The 23,416-nt window shown below is 44.9% G+C and overlaps 1 protein-coding gene across 2 annotated transcripts in view; it reads right to left on the bottom strand.

Annotated features, from left to right (window-relative positions):
- Window positions 1-23,416, bottom strand: part of WIPF1 (WAS/WASL interacting protein family member 1) — a 115,180-nt gene that overhangs the window by 26,184 nt on the left and 65,580 nt on the right. Inside the window, exons 1-3 of one of the 2 annotated variants that reach the window (XM_089690477.1) lie at window positions 11,870-11,973; window positions 7,983-8,072; window positions 6,794-6,923 (exon numbers count right to left, since the gene is read on the bottom strand). In XM_089690477.1, the coding sequence (XP_089546603.1) occupies window positions 6,794-6,923; window positions 7,983-8,039 (187 nt within the window). In that variant the 5' untranslated portion in view covers window positions 8,040-8,072; window positions 11,870-11,973. Of the gene's footprint in view, window positions 1-6,793; window positions 6,924-7,982; window positions 8,073-11,869; window positions 11,974-23,416 lie in introns of those variants that run through there. The other variant, XM_089690476.1, reaches the window with a different exon arrangement.

Here is a 23,416-nt window from a genome sequence, read left to right as displayed (position 1 = left end):
AAGCCAAATGACTTGATGCCTGGTGACCCGATGCCCGCTGTCCAGTCAGACGATCCAATGTCTGACCCAGTGCCCGCGGTCATACCAGTTGACTCGGAGCCCACTGCCTTGCCAGATGACGCGGTGCCCGCGGTCGAGCCAAATGACCTGATGCCTGGTGACCCGATGCCCGCTGTCCGGTCAGACGATCCAATGTCTGACCCAGTGCCCGCGGTCATACCAGTTGACTCGGAGCCCACTGCCTTGCCAGATGACACGGTGCCCGCTGTGGAGCCAAATGACCTTATGCCTGGTGACCCGATGCCCGCTGTCCAGCCAGACGATCCAATGTCTGACCTAGTGCCAGCGGTCATGCCAGTTGACTCGGAGCCCACTGTCGTGCCTGGTGACTCGGTGCCCGCTGCTCCGCCTGGGGGCCCGAGACCTGTCGCTCCACCTGGGGGTCCAGCGCCCGCCGCTCCACCTGGGGGTCCGGCGCCCGCCGCCCCGCCTGGGGGCCCGAGACCTGTCGCTCCGCCTGAGGGCCCGAGACCTGTCGCACCGCCTGGGGGTCCGGCGCCCGCAGCTCCGCCTGAGGGCCCGAGACCTGTCGCTCCACCTGGGGGTCCGGCGCCCGCCGCTCCGCCTGAGGGCCCGAGACCTGTCGCTCCACCTGGGGGTCCGGCGCCCGCCGCTCCGCCTGAGGGCCCGAGACCTGTCGCTCCACCTGGGGGTCCGGCGCCCGCCGCTCCGCCTGAGGGCCCGAGACCTGTCGCTCCGCCTGGGGGCCCGAGACCTGTCGCTCCACCTGGGGGTCCGGCGCCCGCCGCTCCGCCTGAGGGCCCGAGACCTGTCGCTCCACCCGGGGGTCCGGCGCCCGCCGCTCCGCCTGAGGGCCCGAGACCTGTAGTTCCGCCTGGGGGTCCGGCGCCCGCCGCTCCGCCTGGGGGCCCGATGCCTGTCGCCCCGCCTGGGGGCCCGATGCCTGTCGCCCCGCCTGGGGGCCCGATGCCTGTCGCTCCACCTGGGGGTCCGGCGCCCGCCGCTCCGCCTGAGGGCACGAGACCTGTTGCTCCACCCGGGGGTCCGGCGCCCGCCGCTCCGCCTGAGGGCCCGAGGCCTGTAGTTCCGCCTGGGGGCCCGATGCCTGTCGCCCCGCCTGGGGGCCCGATGCCTGTCGCCCCGCCTGGGGGCCCGATGCCTGTCGCCCCGCCTGGGGGTCCGATGCCTGTCGCCCCGTCTGGGGGTCCGATGCCTGTCGCTCCATCTGGGGGTCCGGCACCCGCCGCTCCGCCTGAGGGCCCGAGACCTGTAGTTCCGCCTGGGGGCCCGATGCCTGTCGCCCCGCCCGGGGGCCCGATGCCTGTCGCCCCGCCCGGGGGCCCGAGGCCTGTCGCCCCGCCCGGGGGCCCGAGGCCTGTCGCCCCGCCCGGGGGCCCGGTGCCTGCCGCTCCGCCCGGGGGCCCGGTGCCTGCCGCTCCGCCCGGGGGCCCGGTGCCTTCCGCTCCGCCCGGTGGCCCGCTGCCTGCCGCTTCGCCCGGTAGCCCGATGTGCCTCTGCCCGGGGTCCTGCCCGATGTGCCTCTGCCCGGAGTCCTGCCCGATGTGCCTCTGCCCGGAGTCCTGCCCGATGTGCCTCTGCCCGGAGTCCTGCCCGATGTGCCTCTGCCCGGAGTCCAGCCCGATGTGCCTCTGCCCGGTGTGCCTCTGCCCGGAGTCCAGCCCGATGTGCCTCTGCCCGGAGTCCAGCCCGATGTGCCTCTGCCCGGAGTCCAGCCCGATGTGCCTCTGCCCGGTGTGCCTCTGCCCGGAGTCCAGCCCGATTTGCCTCTGCCCGGAGTCCAGCCCGATGTGCCTCTGCCCGGAGTCCAGCCCGATGTGCCTCTGCCCGGTGTACCGCTGCCCGGAGTCCTGCCCGGTGTGCCAGTCTTTGATATCCTCCAGTTACCAGACCCGGGCGGTGGAACATTTTTCCCAGCTAGGACTGTTTGGAGCGTCCTGAGGCCGCTCCTTGAGGGGGGGGTACTGTCAGGAATGGACTGGCCAGCAATGGTGGGACTCACCTGCCTTTTGATCTGCAGTACCAGGGCTGGCCAGCGGGTGCTCCCAGCAATCAGAGACTCAACCTTTCAGCCAGCTAACACCTGGAACTGATGATACTGGTGTATTTAAGGGATGGCCAGACTTGCAGACTCTGCCTTGGTGTTGTGTTTGTCCTGGGCCCTGTATCTGTCCTGCATCCTGTTTCTGTTCCTTTGCTACCTGTTCTGATCCCTGGCTTGTGACCCTGACCATCCCTCTGCCTGACCCTCTGTACTACGCTGCTTGCTACCTGTTCTGATCCCTGGCTTGTGACCCTGACCATCCCTCTGCCTGACCCTCTGTACTACGCTGCTTGCTACCTGCTGAACCTGGCCTGTGACCCCGACCATTCTCCGCTTGCTCCCCCTGTACCTACCTGCCCAATTGATATTGACTCGGCCTGCCTGAGGACGCTTGCTTGTATGTACTGTTATCTGTGGGTGGTTGGTTGGGTTTGTTTGCACTGTATTATGTTTAGTATTGCACTGCGTTTATGTTTGTATTGTTAGTGTTAATAAATTACATTGTTAATCACATATCTGAAGTCTGCGTTTCCCTGCGTCAGTCACACACCTCTGGTCATACCTGGGAGCCCTGACAATGTTAATCTGCTCATATAAAGTACTAAATTATGCCAAGTCTATGACTGTCAGTAATATATAGGTACCACATCCCAAAACGACATATACTGAAGAAGGAAAAGAAGAGAAGGGTGGGACTCTCTAGGTACCAAATGACAAGAGCATTAAGATAAAAAAGTACAAAATTTATTTATCAAAATTTAAAATTATACATAACGCATATAATGGATCTGTACTAAATTACAGCTTCATGGATAGGTCAATTACGTTCCATCTGGGAAAATGTCTTCAGATGAGACTTTTAAACCTCAACACGTTTTAGCTCTTAAGGAGCCTTCATCAGGAGGAAGGAAAATGGCATAGAACGAAAGCACATATGGACAAACACCACATGTATACATACACAAAAATAGGGTAATTCATATAACAAAGGCTACTTATACATACCCAAAAAGAGAGTATACTAAAAAACACATAGAAAGATGCATGTCCTGTATGGCAGGCCTCCAATGGAGTCAGATGAAGTGCAGAGAGGATAGACTCAGTCAATTGGCATAGAAGATAGAGACAACAAGCCTAAGAATTGATCTGTACAATTGCCATATACAAATGCCAACAACATATGGAGCTAACAAGTATATTACAAAAATCGTTCATATAATAATCATATAACACCATATATTGGAAAACAAAACAGATCATCAAGAATTTTATCAATAAATCAATATGGATTTACATTAAATGTTCAAGTCTACCTGCCATTAGGTAACTTCACCTTTCCATCCGAGCCTATAACTGTCCTGGATTGAACGATATCTTGAGGTTCAGACCATTTTTGGATGGCTTTATCTCAGGTAGATGTGAACATTTAATGTAAATCCATATCGATTTATTGATAACATTCTGGATGATCTGTTTTGTTTTTTAATAAAAGGAGTTATATGATTATTATATGAACCATTTTTATGATATACTTGTTAGCTCCTTATGTTGTTGGCATTTGTATATGGTAGTTGTACAGATCGATGCATGGCACTTTAAACAACATGTGGGGGCCTCCCTGGTTGAGATCGGGTTAAGTACCCGGCAAGCGTGGCCCCCATACCGGTTGGGAACGGGGGCTCTCTTTCCTTTGGTTTGTGGTTGCTTTATGGTTTATCCGGATAGCCAGTGTCTCTCCTGTGTGGGAATTGACTGTTTTTGGGGACACCTGCATGGTGGCCCTTTGCAAGCTGGTACCTGCCCTGATTCAACATGGCTGCGCAATTCCATCTGGGATGGTGCATGCGTCACGCTGGATATGACGTCCGGTGCACCGGAAGTGACGCAGTCTATTCATTCACCACATATGGTAATCTCAGCGGATGTTTGGTGGCCGGTTTTGGCACAACCATATTTAATTGGATGGGCGGGGAGGATGGAAGGGGCGGTTCTGTGTGTTGACCTCCTCTCCTCAGATACCTAGCTGGCTTTAATGACTTTAGGACTGGTTGATTATCTTTGGCTGGTTTGCAGCACCTGATTGGTTAGGCAAGTTTGGAGGCATTCAGTGCTGTCTGCTCTACGTATTTGTTTGGAACCATCGAGGCAATCTGGGAAGCTCTGCATTTGCATGTTGCAATTCTGGCAGGTAGTTTTTGGAAGTTTAAGTGGCATGGGCTTTTGTATAGTTGGTAGTTAACATCTTAGTTAGTGACTGAGGGTAATTTTATATTGTGTGCTGTGTGCTTTTTCATTAGCTATATACCCTGATTTCCATGTTAATGGACTAGAGGCCATTCATTATGTGGGACCATGATTAGTGATGTGTGGTGGCTACATGCAGTACAACCGTTGCTGTGGAGCCATTGTGATCTTCCATGTGATCCCTAGAGTTATATGTAATGACATACTGTTTGGTAGGTATGGAGACACTGCCATAATCAGTATGTGAATTTATGGGCCTGGCGGGGGCCTCATGGTCAATGACTGTGTTCTTTGTTTAGATTTTGTTTTTGGGGATCCTGCCTATTGATCTATTTGGGTGTATGCAGCACTGGGATTGGTGCATATCTATAATGACTATTTATGAGATCCTTAAAGTTGTATTTCATCACTCTCTGATTTTGGTAGGTAACCAGTGTAGTTCTTTATGATGCAACCATATTCAGAACTTGGGGTTTTTTCCTAGTGGTCACAAATACTATTACTATATTTATTTTTGCTTAGGCTTGTTGTCTCTATCTTCTATGCCAATTGACTGGGTCTAACCTCTCTGCACTTCATCTGACTCCATTGGAGACCTACCATACAGGACATGCATCTTTCTATGTGTTTTTTACTATACTCTCTTTTGGGGTATGTATAAGTAGCCTTTGTTATATGAATGGCCCTTATTTTTGTGTATGTATACATGTGGTGTTTATCCATATGTGCTTCCGTTATAGACCATTTTCCTTTCTCCTGATGAAGGCTTGTTAAGAGATAAAATGCGTTGAGGTTTCAAGGTCTCAAAGTCCATCTGAAGACATCTTCCCAGATGGAACGTAGTTGACCTATCCATGAAGCTGTAAGTTAGTACAGATTGGTCCATTATACGTGTTATGTATAATTTTTATCTTTGTTAAATAAATGTTGTACTTTTGTATCTTAATGGTGTTGTTGTTGTTTGGTACCTAGAGAGTCCCACCCTTTTCTTCTTTTCCTTCTTCTGATAATGGTTGAACTGGATGGACTTTTGCCTTTTTTCAGCCAGACTGACTGTGTAACTGTGTGTAACCCGTTCATCCCTGCTTATGTGACTACCTCACTGCTTTTCTCAAAGTCTTTCCTTGTTGACTTCCTCTTCTGAAAAAGCTTGTTGCCTGGCTGTCATGCTGTTTAAGAAAGTTTAATAGTTTAAAGGCTAACTGTAGTTTTGTATAATTATCCTTTAAATGACTCCCCCCTTCCCAAGGCCTTATACTCTAGCAGATCCAAACCTGTGTGGACAATGGGACACCGCAAAGCCACTGCTGGAAACTCTCCCATCCGGTCTGAAAATCCTTAGCTCATGTACAAACAAATCCTTTCATTTCTATATAAAGGCTATCTATTATGCAACCCTACAATAAATGGTCTTTCCATAGGATTGCGCCAGAACTTTGGGAGAATTTCCAGAGGTGACTGCATTTCCCTGTAAACCATACAGCATGGATCTGCCAGCATTGTGGAGTAAAAAGAAGGCCATAGATGGGTTGAATCCCATATTGTTCAGCAGGGACTGACCAAGATTCGATCTATCTATGGGCATGCTGGTCAATCCATCGATTGACCTCAGTACAACCAGCCTGTTGGATTTTTGCATGTGATTACTGCCAACGGCTATAGCTGCCAGCAGTGATCGTTGTGCTCTGCCGGCAGGGAAGGCTTCCTGGTGGCAGAACACAATAGTACTGTGGGAGGGATTCCCCCCATCCACACTGACTGTATTGATGGGGAATCAAGCAAATTTCTTTCCTGCAACCCGTGGTTGCAGGAAAGAAAGTTGCATCATCTTTGGCTTGCCTAAGGCTGACCATACATTATACAATCTGATTGTACAATTTCCTTTAGCTCTACCATCAAATATGTAATACAAGGGCCTGTCTGATTTGATACAATTGAATTGGTTGTTTCAGTTTGTCCTCATAAAACCATAATTTTGGTAACTCTAAAGGACAATTTACAGAAATTGTACAACCAGATTGTATAGTGTATGATCAGACTGAGCCCTGGGAGGAGGAGTAATTGAAAGGAAAACTTCATCAAACTTCATCAAACAAGTGTGCAGGTCTTCTGACTTTTCTGATCTGCCTACTTGTTTTGGGTCAGGTAACTCAAAGTGTTGCAGCCAGTAGTTGGCTTAACAGCCATGTAACTCAGATTTAGCTGCATCATATTTCTCTTATAACAGGGCTGCTTTAAGATATAACAATACTTACAGATTGGCATTATGACTTATTTCTCATGTCTCAGAAAAATAATAAGAAATTGGTAGGCAAATCAACCTCCCAGTACTATGTCCACCCAAATGGAAAATTATCTTTGGGTCAACTAACCTTTATTTGTTTGATTTGGACAGAAAATTGTGAAACCACTTGAAAAAGGTGAATGCTGCACTGTATTTATAAATATAGGGAGGAATAAACTTACTGTCAAGGACTGGCCCGCTTCTGTCATTGGTGACTGTCTTCTTGAGCCTTTTTCCTTTTGAAATATCACACAACAGAGCACTTCTTCCTGATTGCTCACATTTAGATAAAGAGGGTTTTTCTGTATTTGCCTGCAATAAAAATCTGTTATGAACACAATGTTCCCCGGGAAGCAACTATGTAAAGAGAATAAAACAATTATTTAAATTTTGGACAGTGTAGACAAGGCTTAAAACTTTTGTTAGGCTTCCCTTGTTACATGTACCTTCAGTTTGGAGATTTTCCCTCACTTCCTGTCTTGGTGACCACACATTAAGTGAAGGATAATCTACTAATTGGGGTCACAGACAGTGATAAAAACCTCAGAGTATCAGTCTTTATTAAATCACACAGTATAATTAGTTTAATTTCTGCCTCTATCCTATCCTCTATGCACTGAAACATAAAAAACTACCAAAAACAACTAAAGCCGGCCATAGATGGTTCTAATCTTGGTTTGTTCAGTAGGAACCGGCCGAGATTCAAACTATGTATGGGTGAGCTGAATGTATTATTATCATTATTATTATACAGGATTTATATAGCGCCAACGGTTTGCTCAGTGCTTTACATTATAGTGGGAGACAATACAGTAACAATACAGTTCAATACAGGAGGGAGTTGAAGACCCTGCTCCTTGGAACCTACAATCTAGGAGGGAGGGGTGAATGGTACAGTAGGTAGTAACTGTGGGGGATGGAGTGGTTGGAAGAGTAGAGGATTCCAGAATTAGCAGAGGGCGGGAAAGGCTTCCCTGAAGAGATAGGTTTTCAGTGATCGCCTAAAGGCAAGTAGAGTAGGTGAGAGTCTGATAGATTGGGGTAGGGAGTTCCAGAGGATGAGCCATGCCCTGGAGAAGTCTTGGAGACAAGCATGGGAGGAGGAGATAAGGGAGCTAGAGAGTAAGAGGTCTTGCGAGGAGCGGAGTGTACGGTTTGGGTGAATGTACCCAAGTTGATTGATCAAGAGACATGGATGGATGGGTGAGTTTGCTGTGAATATTAAAAATGAATTAAATAGTGTTTTCAGCTTGTGGTGCTCAGATACAGTTTAATTTTGCTTTAAGTTCTGGCTAGACTTACACTTCAATAGTAAAAAGACCATTAATAAACAGGATTAAAAATCAGATATATGTAAGATTAATAACCCACCTGTGAAAATGTAGGAGGAGGGGGTGCCCCTGGAGGAGGAGGCGGGGGGACCGGCATTCTCACAAAGGTTTACTGTACCGTCTCCAGGACCTGTCAATAAGAAAAAATATTTCATTATATACCTGGTACAATGTTATACTGCCTGTGTACTCTCCAATTTTCAAAAATATGTAGGAGAACTTTAAATGCAATAAGTGCATAATTAACTATTGTTTTGGTAAAAAATACTATCATATATATATATATATATATATATAGCAGAACTGTATTGAAAGGAAAACCATAAGTAGACATACATAAGATCAGCTTATATCTAAATGTAATGTGAACATCAGAAGTCTATCTTGTATAACCAATCACCAGCATTGATTATGAGCATGCTCCCTTGCCTGAGTGCTGAGGACGTTATGTCCTCAATCCTATTGTTTAGTTAATATTAAACAATTAGGACTGAGTCTTAAGCCAGCCAAAGACAGTTTGACTCTCAGCCAGTTCAGCAGGGACCAGCAGAGATTTGAACCATGTATGGGCATGCTGAATATACCCAAGTTGAATGATCGATGAACTTGGGTACAACCAGCCTGCCAGATTTTACATGCGATTAACACTAGTGGCTATTATAGCCACTAGCAATAATCCCTGTCTTCTCCCAGTGGGGACAGCTTCCCCTGCTCCCCACCAGGAGAACAAAATGTATTGGTGGAAGGGATTCCCCTGTTGACACTATGTGTGGTTGCAGAAAGGAAAACTGCACGGTCTATGGCCGGCCTGACTTAGGTTTGCCAGTACAGGTAAGATACCATAAATTGATCAGATGTCACATTCATTAGGATCCGCTGAAGACCAGCACACAATCTCTCAGCGCTTGCACTACCAATCTCTGCTTAGCACTACTTGAAGGCCACCAATACATAATGGATATAAAATAGTAAAATCAAATTTGCCAGCTGTCCAGGTCAAACTTGATAGCCCAGTCTGCATGTATATGGCTATTCATAGTAACTATTATAATATTAAAGGGAGAATTTAACTGTAAACTTACACAGAAGTTGGACACAGAAATGGAGACACTACATGATTTTCAAGTGTGAAAGTGAAGACATGTTTGAAGTTAAAAGAGGACGTGATGTAACACTCTTTTGCTTCCGCTGTGTGATGAGACACCTAGCTAGTAGGTGGGAAGCCTCACTTTCGTCATTTACTGCGTGCGTTGCTAGTAAAACGGAGTCGTTGCAGAGCTTACTGAACTTCAAAGCAGGCAAATTTTTGGTGTCCGCTTAGCTGGTGCCTCTGTAACTGAAGTTGCCAATTTATTTGTGGCGTCACAAGGTACAGTATCAAAGATTATGATGGCATATACAGTTTCCAGGAAAAGATCATCTGATAAATATAAGAGCGGTTGACATAATAAACTGACCAAAAGAGACAAAAGGACATTGCGCAGGTTTGTGACCTGGAATAAAAAAACAACTGCTGCAAATGTGACTGCAGAGCTCAATTTCAGTCTTCAAGGGACTGAGATTGAGCTCTGTAGTCGCTTTTGCAGCAGTTGTTTTCTTATTCCAGTTGTTGTTGGGGAAATTGAACAATTTTCTTTCCTGCAGCCCATGGTTGCAGAAAAGAAAATCACTCCATCTATGGCCAGCTTTAAACTTACAAGGATAGTGTCTTATCTTATTTTCCTGATATTCTCTCCTTTCATCTTCATCAGAGCCTGTGACCTTCAGCACTGTAAAGCTTCTTTCAACCTTCCTCTCTATCTGAGCCAAGACATACAATCAGGGCTGGAAATGTACATATTTTAATTGAAGAAAATGACATACTGTATCATTTTTGAGACCAAGGAGAGAGGCAGCATTTCCAATAAGAAAGTGACTGCTCTGGGCTTCAAGAATATGGTAGCCTCCAGCAAGAAGAAACATGAGCAATGCAACTGGAGGCAATTTACAGCACACACTAATTTTGGTAGCATAATTAATAATGTAGACTGTTAAAGAACATTAATTGTTCCTAAATTGTTATGGGTAAAGTTCTGCTTTAAGTGAAACCTGCTATTATGAACTTAAGTCTGTGGAGTTCAGAGTCCTGCTGTATCTTAGATGCTGTAATGGGATCCTATAGTCTTAGGGCTCATGTACACGGTGCATTTAGAAAACTCTTCTGACCACTGGAAACTGACTACTGGAAAACGTAGGTCAAAATACGTCAGTTTAGCCACGTTTGCATACCGTGTTTATGCGCGTTTAGCCGCGTTTATGCGTGTTTGCGTTTAGAAGTGTTTTTAAAAGATGACCTCAAGAGACCCTCCCAAATGCCCAGAATGCACTGAAAAATAGTAATTAATTAACTATTTCAGACATTTTGAGATAAATAGAGAGAGCAGAAGCAGAGAGAATGTGTTGGGATTACCTGTCTTTTCTGGTTGTATTCACTATGGATCCCATCGTGAGCATAATGCAGCATGTTCTACCATTTTTTCCTTCACACAAAATGTGGAACTGACTGCGCTGGTGTACCGGGTCCATTTGAATACATGGAAAACGCTTTGCATGCATCTTTCATGAAGAAAAAAGGCTCTGGACAGCATCTGGATATGGACCTGTCAAAAAAAGCGTCTAAGCGCAAACGCTTGTAAACGCGGTTAACCACGTTTACAAATGTTTGGCATTTGAAACGCAGGTAAAATCTACTCCTGAATGCAATTTTGGTGCATTCAAGAAAACGAATGTAAACTCAACTGCCTGTAAACGACTGTGTGTACATGGACACATAGGAAAACAGCTCCTGAACTTCAGTTTAGGAGCTGCAGTGTACAAGAGCCCTTACATTATGGAAGTGTCAGAAGCAGCAATCCAATTTTATCTTATACTATTTATTTTATTTATTTATTTCAGATACTTATATAGCGCTGCCAATTTACACAGCACTTTTACATATATATTGTACATTCACATCAGTCCCTAACCCTCAAGGGGCATACAATCTAAAGTCCCTAACTTATATTCATACACATACTAGGGCCAATTTAGACAGGATCCAATTAACCTACCAGCATGTCTTTTGGAGTGTGGGAGGAAACTGGAGTACCCGGAGGAAACCCACACAGGCACAGGGAGAACATGCAAACTCCAGGCAGGTGGTGCCGTGGCTGGGATTCGAACCAACGACCCTAGTACTGCCAGGCGGAAATACTAACCATTTAGCCATTGTGCTGCCCACTAGAAATCCTAAATATCACTTAAAATGTTTCATTAGGGTGAACACAACACTTTATAAACTTTAGACAGCAGACCATCACAGTTTCCCTTCTAGTGCTTCCCTTCTCAGCAGTTACACTCAGCTTCCCCCTCTAGGGCTTCCTGTGAAAAAAAAAAAACGGTGACAGGAAGGTTTGTGCTCATTGCAAAGCCGCAGCCATCCTGTTTCTCTAATGCATTCTTATTTCAGCTGCTGAAACCAAATGAGGTAACATGCCACAGCTCAGATCTGACAAAGGCACGCTTATGACAGGGGAACACACTAAACCCTGCATGTCTCATCACAGTTTCCCGTATGCTTCGCATTACAGAATAATACGGAAGATGTTGACTTTTACCATCTGTATATTCAATAAACAGTTAATGATATATTCTGAACACAGAAAGTTACAAATATAGATTGTAAGTTCTCGGAGAAAGGGCCCCCTGAACCCTCCTGTATTTAATTGTAACTGTACTGTCTACCGTAATTTTGTACAGAGCTGAGCACACTGTTGGCCCTATGTAAATCTGGTATAATAATAATCTTTTAAGAATTCAAGGTAGCTATCAGAAAGCAAAACAAAAATATAAAAAGTCAAACAAAGCTCAAATATGGCACAGTACTAAAGCTGAAAAAATAAAACTTACCGCTTCAAATTAGGTGAAAGCATTCTTTGATCAAAGGCACATAAACCGAATTATAGTTCCATCAAGTTTTGAGCTCTATGAAAGGCAGGAGCTCTTCACATATTCTTTTTGCAGCTTCTATGCTAAGAATCGCTGAATGAGTCAGAAGACACACACCCCCTTCCTCTATTCAAGCAGAGGAGGACCAATTCATTTACTCACTTTAAGCAGTCTAACAGTGTTGCAGGTAGTGCTGAGCTTTCTTAAGAAAGCCCAGCATGCTTTTTCATTGACTCACCATTTATTAGATGATTAAAAAAAAACTATTATAAAAAATCAGTTTATGGCAGGGGTTGACAAATTTGCTTTGAATATAGGAGCCAGCTAAAAAAGTTAGGAGCCAGGTGGGGGGCAGTTGGGGGGCAGTTGGGCAGGTGGGGGGCAGCAGGACAAGAGATGGGTAGCGGGACAGGAGGGGAAAGTGCCACGTGAGGGGGGCAGTATCACAGGAGGGAGGCAGTTGGACAGGTGGGGGGCAGTGGGACAGATGAGGGGCAGTGGGACAGGTGGAGGGCAGTGTCACACACACCTTGGGAAGCATTAGTACTCCCAGCTCTCACCTGTCCAGCTCCTCCAGATGGTGTCAATGGAGATGATCTGGTGCCAGGAAGGGTATCTGAGCCTGTGTCCACTGTGTCGTATCCACCTGGTTGTTGTAGTCGGTGAGGAGGCCGGCACCATGCTGGAGGTAGAACTGTCCACTGTCACACAGGTGGCAGGACTTGGTGACCCCGGTGACTCAGGTCTACACACAGTACTCCTCCAGAGGTACTATGGCCACCACTGTCACATTGAAGGCGACATTGACAAACTCCAGCATACATCGCTGTGGCTGGCCGCCCTCCAAACATGGCCATGGCTGCAGGAGTAGTATGGACAGGGCGATCAGTGCAGGAAGCCGCATCCTCTGCTCCATGGGCTCTCTGAGATAGCTGTGTGATGGGAGACAGCCTGCGGTGTCCTCCAGGGAGCTGGCTCTTATAGGGCTGTGCAGGGAGTTCTGGGTAGTTCTTTGCCCGGGAGAAGTGTGCACTGAGGGCTCCACCTGGACTCTATACAAGGGGAGGAATAGAGGAGTCTCTGGGGGTCTTGGGACACTGGACTGAGCTCTGCTCTATGGGGAATGAGAGAAGGGTCAGCTGAGGACACAAGGTGGGCAATGGGAGAACGCAAATCAGTATGAGCTGGTGAGGACCCAGGTTTCAGGATGCGGTTTCTGGTCGCTGTGGCAACCTGGTGCCTGAGATTTGTTGAGCCCTAATTTATAGACTTATAAACTTAGGGAAATACAAAGAAACTTTGACAAAATAGCATTGTAGCTTCCCATAAGGTGTTTCTGTACATAAGTGTTTCGAATAAAAAGGGAAATATTACATCTCCTGTTAGGTATCGCTACAGTCGCAGGCACCGTTGGAGAGATTCTTTCACTTCCTGTATGGTAAAAAGGTTGCCTCCATGACAGAAAAGGAGGGGAAATCTCTCTTACGACAACAGAGACAAAAGTAAAAATGTGGGTTTTTTTAAAGCAGGGGAATGCTAGGACAAAAAGTTAAAGCGTCATTAAACCCACATAATTAAAAATATCAGTAAATGCTGTATTACATGCTGCTCAAAATCACTCAGTCACTATGGGATTTGTTTTATGGATTCTGCAAAAAAAACCTGGTTGATCTTTGTCTTCCCCTTCTGTTCATGTCCCCACTGCAGTTGGGAATTTTTTAGAGCAGTGTTGGCAGCTAGTGCACATGCTCAGTTTTCAGTGTATTTTCTATCCTGAGCTTTTCCTCTTTATCACATTTGAGCAGCCCATGTGACTATATGCACAGTGGTAAATGACAGCCCACTACCTCCCTCCTCCTCTATGCCCACTAACCAGCTAAACACAATGGATGTAGGATATTACATCTTGATTGAAGGATGCTTCACTGCCCTGTTATTCTAAGACACAGGCTTGACACAGCCTGCGACTGGCAGAAATCTGCCCACACCAGGTTAATACCAAAACATAGTAAAGATTTCATTTCAAATATATATTTGTATGACAATTTGAAACAATTTATTGATATTATTTATATTTACTCTGTATCTCAAAGGCTGTTTTTTTTATTTTGAACACGTGACCAGCAGCAGAGGAGTAGAAGCTCTTCCTGCCACTATTTCTCTAGAGATAAACTAGGAAAGAACTAGGTCATGTGACAGCTGTATATGGATCAGGAAAAGAGCACTAAGATGTTTTTTTTTTATTAAAATAATTACAGTGCCATCACCCATATACTGTACAGAAAGAGAAGGGATCATGTAAATTAAACAGTGTGTGTTTTGTATCATTTAAGGGAAATTTCTCTATTAGAGCCCCAGATGGCAGTAAAACTCAGTACAGAAGAAAGCTAGCTGCCTATTTAAAATCCACATCAACAATTTACTGAAGTCCCATATTATTATCAGAGCTTTACAAAATAAAGGGAAACAATACAGCAACAATACAGTTCAAAACAAGAGGGTTAGGAGGGCCTGATCCTTGGAGCTTACAATCTAAGAGATATCAGTACATAACAAAAACCAGAGATAGTCACCTGCAGGTCACCTTGATAAAGAGGGTCTTCGTGCCATCAAAACAATGGTGTTATCTACTGATATGGGACTTCAAGGCAGAAGGTTTTTTACTTTCATGCACTCTATGCATGAAGGTAAAAAAAACCTGCGTGCAGCTCCTCCATCAGCACCCCTTTATACTTACCTGAACCCCATCTCGATCTAGCGATGTGCATGAGAGCTGCAGCTCTCCCGGGACTACCTCTCGGTATTGGCTCACACAGCAGTGGGAGCCATTGGCTCCTGCTGCTGTCAATCACAGCCAGTGAGCAAATAAGGACGTGAACCTGCTTGAGTGCAAAATACTTGCTATTGGGGGCACTTGGCAGAGTGGAAGAGCTAGGACTGCCAGCGGGGGACCCAAAAAGAAGAGGATCTGAGCCGCTGTATGCAAAACCATTGCACAGAGCAGGTAAGTATACCATGTTTGTTGTTTATTTTAAAGCAAAAATGTAACCTTTAGAATCACTTTCAGTCCGCATCTGAATCAGTTTGGTGGCTTTTTTCTACACTTGGTTTTACACAGTGCCACCATTTAGCAATGCACCCACCCTCATATATGGGCATAGTTTGATGTCCTTTCCCCCATTCTATCCAAAACTCCAAAATAAACATTTGGCTTTAGGTGGCTCCATGCACACAAGCATTTTTTTAAGCTCAAAAAAATGCTAGAAAAAACACTGGTAATATTGGTTTTTGGTAGAGTTTTAGTAAACTTTTAGGAGAGTTAGCGTTATATTAGCGTTTTAACAGTACATGTAAAAAAAGAGTGTTTTAGTAGTGTTTAGTAGTGTTTAGTAGCATTTAGGAGCATTCAGTGTTTTTTGCTGCTGAAAAAACGCTCCAAAAAAACTCTCCAAAAAAATTTTTTTTTCTGCTCCTGGATGCTGAAGCTCAAAAAACACCAATACCCTAAAGTAGTGAGCATGGAAACATAGGATAACACTAATTAGTTTCTAGGAGCAGAAAAAAATGCTAATAACAGCTTCTAGATGCTTAAAAAACGCTAGTGTGCATGGAGCCTAAAGCTAAAAATGATGGGAAAAGGACAATTAAGAATTTTATTGTGGCTTGCTGTGCTAAAATTGATATATTGCCTTTTCAAATAAATGTTTTGTACAGTATAAACAGAGAACCAAACCTTTATGGTAGCAATCTCCCAAAGCATTTTATAAATGTCTGCACCTTATATACCATGGTATGAAAATACATCTTCATCAAAACTGGTCAAGCATGCAATGTAATTAGGATTTTGTTTAGAAATCTGTTTTTTGTTTTTTTTCTTCAGAAAATAATGGCGGGACAAACATACATAAACGTGCATACTCAATTATCAACTGGTTCATGTGCAACGCACAGGCATAATGTGTAAAACTTAAGAGCACCAGTATATTTAATCCTCATGTAATTAAGATTTTTGAACAGATAACAACACCCTCTCTCCAAATTTATAATCTAAACCAGATTTTCAGTTGCTGTACCAGTTGTTTCCTGCCATCCCCACTTCAAATATTGTATAGAGGCAATTTTTTAGGAGAAAAAAAATCTGAGCGTGATTCTTGATCCCAGGAATGTTTTGCTCAATCAATACTTCCTCTAGCTGAGTGCCCTTGGGGCACTTAATAAACCATCTTACTGTTTATGTTGTCCCTTGAGCACCGCTCATGACACCTGACTGTAATCATATTTTCTGCTAATTGACTAGATTTCATGATTGAATCCATTTATGGTCATTTTGGTTTTTGCAATTCACGTTGCTGTATGTGGACTCTGTGTATCCAATGTTGTTGGAAAACATAAAAAAAACTAAATATAGATTGTATTAAAAAATATTCTGCGTGCTCTTCTACCACCATTTGCCAAAATAAGATAGATCAAATCACATCAAATGGGGACTTTCATTCTGTCACTCTTATTCACATTTCAAGGACATTAGTGCTTGGAGAACCACAAAGGCTGCCTTTTGTTGACCTCTACCTCTGAAATGCTAAATGCCTGGATGCCATAATGATTCAACTTCTTTGATACTTTAGAATCAATGACCCAGAATAGGTATGATGCTCAGGTGTTCTGATAGCATAACAAGGAAAGAAATCTTAGCCACCGCACACCATGCAAGCCCAGCGTGTAATAGGTGATGGCAGCCTCATCCTAACTCCATCCAGTCCAGGCCCCCCCCAAGGGGCTTAGTCATGGAGGTAAAGTAACGTACCTTCAGTAAGATGGTTTAATAAGTGCCCCAAGGGCAATCAGATTGAAATCAAAGGGATCAGTATAACAGTCAGACAGCAAACATTTTCAGAAGAAAGTCATAAATAGCACATCTCTTTCCATAGGTTTCCTTTGAAATACAACCACAATTAAAAAATAATTGGTAAGGTAAGGTAACTTACCTTCAGTAAGATGGTTTATTAAGTGCCCCACGGGCATTCAGATGAAGCATTGGATGAGCAAAACATCCTAATGTCCACTGGCATCAAGAATCACTCACAGATTTTTTTAATAAAAAACTTACCTCCGTGACTAAGCCCGTGGGCAGGACAAAACATGTCGGGGGCTTGGACTAGATGGAGTTAGGCTTAGGTTTCTATCACCTATTACACGCTGGGCTTGCATGGTGTGCAGTGGCTGAGATTTCTCTCCTTGTTCTGTGGATTATATAGAGTCAGGGTGGACTCCTAGCCTGACCTACACCCTCAGTGGAATATACTGAATGGGGACATAGATGCTGGAGTGTAGACCCTGAAGTGGGTTTTGGTTCACTTGCTGCATGCTTGGTTCAAGTCAGTGACTTACAGAGTCTTGAAATCAAAGGAATCAGTATAACAGCCAGACAGCTAACATTTTTCAGGAGAAGAAGGTCATAAATAGCATGTCTCTTTCCATAGGTTTCCTTTGAAATACAACCACAATTAAAAAAAGAAAAAAAAACACAATAAACCCAGAATCCCCCTCCTTGGCCCACTAATCTAACCTAATCTAAACTAGCATGCCTCTCTGAGATGTAGACAACTCCTGTGTGGTCTACATCTTTGGTGCTGAAATCTTCTCTGGCACTGCCCACACCTGCACATTAACTCGCTATAGAAAATAATTGAGTATTGCTTCTACTGTGCAGCTTTATTCAAGTCTATGGGGAGTTACTGCACAAGAAAGAAAGACTTCCTGCACTAGGGATGTAAGCAGTGCATGAGGAGTCCACTGTACTGGAGAAGAAAGTATGCATCAGGGTGGGGGGGTTCTTTATTAGATTTGCTCAAGGTGTTACGGGAAGGGTCAAACTGGACCTTTCTTTAAGAAAAGTATAGCTGTCCTTTATTAGAATTTTGATTACATTTGTATTTTTCTCCAGAGTGAAAATGCATCCCCCTTGCACCCTGTGTTCATGCCTCTTTCTGCAATAATCCCCATTCATCATAAATTATATGGAACTCTAAGCATTTGAAATTACTGTCACTTTAAGGGGGTTTCCAAGCATATGACTACACAGTAAAATCTGAAATTAAGTCATTTCTGGGATTCATATCTAAAGTGAGTAAGTCATAATTCGCCATACAAGGAACAAACAAATGTAATATCTTAATAGAGGCTCATTGTGCATGCAACAGTTGTTGAGAATGCAGTCAGAAAGAGGAATGTAGAGATTATAGGCCTCTTAAAGTTCACCCGTTCCCTCTTAACAATTCTACCATTCAGTGCATGTTATAAAGATGAAAAATAAATACATGGCAGTTTTATTCTGATGCAAAATGTCTAATAGTTTTTTTTTCTTACAAGACAAAAACATTAATGATCAGATATATAATGTAGTATCTGTTCAATCAACAATTATGTATATTTTTGGCAAACTGCATTTCCGTTCCTTTCATAACAGGGTAATTGGAATGACAGATCACCACCCACAGCAGCAATTTGACTGTTGTATCCAGTCACCCTAGTCTAATGTCAGTGACATACAGGGAGGGTGAGATTTTTACCTCTGATCAATAGATTTAAGCCTCATGCACACAGGTGTACATTACGGAGAGTCTGCGTAATGTCATTCCTGGGGCCTGAGGAGTTTGCATGAAGCATCCACATACACACTGATGTATGCTACGATGAATGTACACTATTCACATTTGAAGCATGCCGGTACTTACAGCCACCTCTTCTAATATACCTCAATATATAGATGTACAGTACATGGACCCTTGAATGTCATTATGCAGGCACTGCTCTCTGTATGGCCATGTGATGAATCCTTACACATGCAAACTTGAAACCCTTTAAATGAAGTGAACTGTTGCACATCTAGCTGCCTGTATGACATTTATTTTATTATTACAGGTACTTATATAGCACCATCAATATATACAGCACTTTACATATGGTAGATTTATATACAGTATTGTATATTCACATCAGTCCCTGACACTCGAGTGTACAATCTAAGATCCCTAACTTGCATTCATATACTAGGACCAATTTAGACAGAAGCCAATTTAACCTACCAGCATGTCTTTTGGCGTGTGGGAGGCAACCCACGCAGGCACAGGGAGAACACGCAAACTCCAGGAAGGTGGTGCCATGGTTCGGATCTGAACCAATGACCCTAGTGGTGCCAGGCAGAAGTGCTAACCATTTAGCCACCATGCTCTCCTGTTTCACATGAAGCGATTCTAAAGGTTAATTTTTTGAGGAGGAAAATAGCAAACATGTCTATACTTACCTGTGTCTGTAGTAGTTTTGCACAGAGCAACCTGAATCCTCCTCTTCTCGGGTCCCTTGCAAGCTCTCCTGGCCCCTCCCTCCTGTCGGGTGCCCCCACAGCAAGCAGCTTACTATGGGGGCACCCACTGCTCTGTGTGTCCATTCACACACGGAGCTGTGGCTTGGCCCAGCCCCTTCTCCTCATTGACTAACTGGCTATGATTGACAGCAGCGAGAGCCAATGAGGGGGCAGAGACCCGAGGCAGCCTGGATCGCGATAGGGCTCAGGTAAGTATTAAGGGGGCTGGGGGCGCTGCTGCACACAGAAGGTTTTTTACCTTCATGCATAAAATGCTCTAATCACACCGCACCCACACCAAAAAGGTGCAGGACCCTTTTTTGGGTCCGCACTAGAATCGGATTGCATAGGTATTCACACCTATGCGATCTGATTCTGCACATCGCACCGTGTATTGTGGACCACTTTTGGGATGTTGTTAACTTAACATACACACCCGCAGCGGTTCGCATGAACGGGGTGCGATTCTGATGCGGTGCGGAATTCACACTGAAAACGCTGTGAATTTCGCACCGCATTAGTGTGAACCAGAGCTAAGAGTATATCTTAGGTTCACTACAGGTCATTATATGATTTAGTAGTTGCACAGCACTTTTTCTATTCATGTGAATATTCAGTTAGGGCTTATGTTACTGAGCTAATGCAACATACCGTATATACTCGAGTATAAGCCGAGTTTTTCAGCACATTTTTTGTGCTGAAAAACGGCCCCCTTGGCTTATACTCGAGTCAACGTCTGCAGATGTCTAGCAGGGGGTGCTGCTTCTAAAGCCAGCGCTTCTCAAATAGTGGGGCGCGCCCCCCAGGGGGGGCGCGAGGCTCCGTCAAGGGGGGCGCGTACAGGGGTGGGCAGAAGGCTGCTGTCTCTTACCTGGCTCCCACGATGATCCATCCAGGAAGCGCTGCTCCTTCCGTCACTCCAGCCACTCCCTCACTCCTGCCGCTCGGCTCCGCCTCCTCACCGGTGATTGGCCGCCAGAACTGTAGCTCAGGAAAGGTACACAGGCGGCCAATCACGGGCGGGGAGGCGGAGCCGAGCGGACCCGCGAAAATCGAGTGAGGGAAAAGCCGGTAAGTGTGCAGTGCAGAGTATGCTGCTGCAACCACATATGCTGGCTGCAGCAGCACCATACTGCAACAGGGGTCAGCAGGTGTCATTGGTGTCAGTGGGAGGAATAGTGCCGCATCATTGGTGTCACTGATACTAATGATGGGGCACTATTCCTCCCACTGACACCAACGATGGGGCACTATTCCTCCCACTGACACCAATGATGGGGCACTATTCCTCCCACTGATACTAATGATGGGGCACTATTCCTCCCACTGACACCAACGATGGGGCACTATTCCTCCCAGTGATACCAATGATGGGGCACTATTCCTCCCACTGACGCCAATGATGGGGCACTATTCCTCCCACTGACACCAATGATGGGGCACTATTCCTCCCACTGATACCAATGATGGGGCACTATTCCTCCCACTGACACCAATGATGGGGCACTATTCCTCCCACTGATACCAATGATGGGGCACTATTCCTCCCACTGACACCAATGATGGGGCACTATTCCTCCCACTGACACCAACGATGGGGCACTATTCCTCCCACTGACACCAACGATGGGGCACTATTCCTCCCAGTGATACCAATGATGGGGCACTATTCCTCCCACTGACGCCAATGATGGGGCACTATTCCTCCCACTGACACCAATGATGGGGCACTATTCCTCCCACTGATACCAATGATGGGGCACTATTCCTCCCACTGACACCAATGATGGGGCACTATTCCTCCCACTGATACCAATGATGGGGCACTATTCCTCCCACTGACACCAATGATGGGGCACTATTCCTCCCACTGACACCAACGATGGGGCACTATTCCTCCCAGTGATACCAATGATGGGGCACTATTCCTCCCACTGATACCAATGATGGGGCACTATTCCTCCCACTGATACCAATGATGGGGCACTATTCCTCCCACTGACACCAATGATGGGGCACTATTCCTCCCACTGATACCAATGATGGGGCACTATTCCTCCCACTGATACCAATGATGGGGCACTATTCCTCCCACTGATACCAATGATGGGGCACTATTCCTCTCACTGACACCAATGATGGGGCACTATTCCTCCCACTGATACCAATGATGGGGCACTATTTCCACTTACAGAGCTATTTTACTGTTTTTCGTTTAAATATTCATGTGATTTTATTGGTCTCTATCTTTATTTTTTACATTGACTAGTAGGTGCCTCATTTCCCACCCTCGGCTTATACTCGAGTCAATAGTTTTTCCCAGTTTTTTTGTGGTACAATTAGGTACCTCGGCTTATATTTGGGTCGGCTTATACTTGAGTATATACGGTACTTTCAATTGCATTCAACTTGCATCAGAGATCAGTTTGAAATTCTTGTGATCCTTCTGGGTTCCATATGCCTCTGACCTCCTTTTAAGCTGCATCATGCTGCACTTGTATTCACATTGACTTGTATGGGGAAAAACTGTTCTGACATCAACAATGCCCAGGTATACAAGACCTTTTGCATGTTCCACTCTGGACTAGCCCACCCCCCATGTTCCTACTAAATGGCCGCTTAATGTGAAAGCAGGAAAGCCAGACCATAATATTGTGAGCTCTATCCAGAATCAACAAACAGGACAGCTGGCTTTTAGGAATTAAAATAAAACTGCAAGGACATGGAAGTCAGTCAAATGACTAGTTTAAAATGTTACTAAACCCACAACAGTAAAATCAGTCTGTAAATGCAGTGAAGCATGCTTTTTATACTCAAAGTGGTACCTAAGGGGTTAATCGTCTGCATTGTGTAAAATAGATGTTTGATCCTGATTTCTCTGATCCTCCCCTTTTTTTTACTGTCCCTAATTCATCTGCTGATACTACAGAGTTCTAGGAGTCACTCTGCACATGCTCAGTTTAGTGTGTATGGCTAGAGAGGTTTTTTTTCCCTTGGGGGGGGGTGCATGCAACCAGCACAGAGCCAATCAGCGCTGTCCAGACAGACGGTCAGGGGTCATGCAGCCTCATAGGACAGTCAGAGCAGAATGAAAACTCCTACAAGCTTTAACCAGTGTTCAAGTGGTTAATATGGTTGTGTTTACAATGGTTGTAGTCCTTTCTTGCTTTATCCAAAAGTAGGAAATGCATGTTTTGGCTGTACGCATACTTTAGGTAAGCATGTCTGCTGAGACACAATCAGTATTTTGCTAGCATAGCTGGAGATATATTTTGACCTACTACTCTTGCTTGGCTTTTGTTTGAGTTAGTATTGTGTTAGATACACAGGTGCATTAAATATATAGTTTTTTTTATGAAAGTTCAGGTGCTGTGCATAGCCACCCATAGACATAAATGTCCACATACCCCATACACCATGTAAAGCGTAAGAACGTATTTCCTGAAAGCAGAAAGTCTGTATTTGGGGAATACATCTATATGCAAACACTGGCGTATACCCCTGCACACCATGCACAGCTATTTATGTCTATGGGGGGTGCACGCAGCACCTGGGCTTCCCAAACACAGAAAAAAAGCCCACATTTTCTGCTGTATGTCTCGAATACATCCATGTACATTAGACCTTAGGGTGTTGGCATGCTATGTGCAGCATAGAGAATTATAAATATGGGTGTGCTATAAAAACAGTTTTTAGCTGAAGAAGGATAAAATTGTCACCAACCAGAACACCCTATAGTCATTATAGGTAGAATGCCTTTTTGTATGCAAACACTATACTTGACCTGCACTATTTTAGGACATGGTGGGCAATAAGTACTTAGGCCATGGCCTATGAGGCATTGTAAGAAATCTGGTTCTGATCCACTGGTTCTATAATTACCTTTCATTTAAGGATAGTCCATATATGGAATAAATATCAGAGTGGAGGTTCAAAATGGTCTTTCTTTGAACATTTTGGGCAACGGTCTGGCAGTAGACAATCTTTTTTTTTATCAAGGCCTATATATTGTATGTAATATATATCTTTATATACACTATATTGCAAAAAGTATTAGGACGCCTGCCTTTACACGCACATGAACTTTAATGGCATCCCAGTCTTAGTCCGTAGGGTTCAATTTTGAGTTGGTCCACCCTTTACAG

This window comes from Staurois parvus, unplaced genomic scaffold (genome assembly GCF_062004578.1).
Source record: "Staurois parvus isolate SC_StPar_1 unplaced genomic scaffold, SC_StPar_1.0 ptg000530l, whole genome shotgun sequence".
NCBI lineage: Eukaryota > Metazoa > Chordata > Amphibia > Anura > Ranidae > Staurois > Staurois parvus.
The sequence above is the reverse complement of the archived record's forward strand: the minus strand, read 5'-3'. Positions and strand labels throughout refer to the sequence as shown.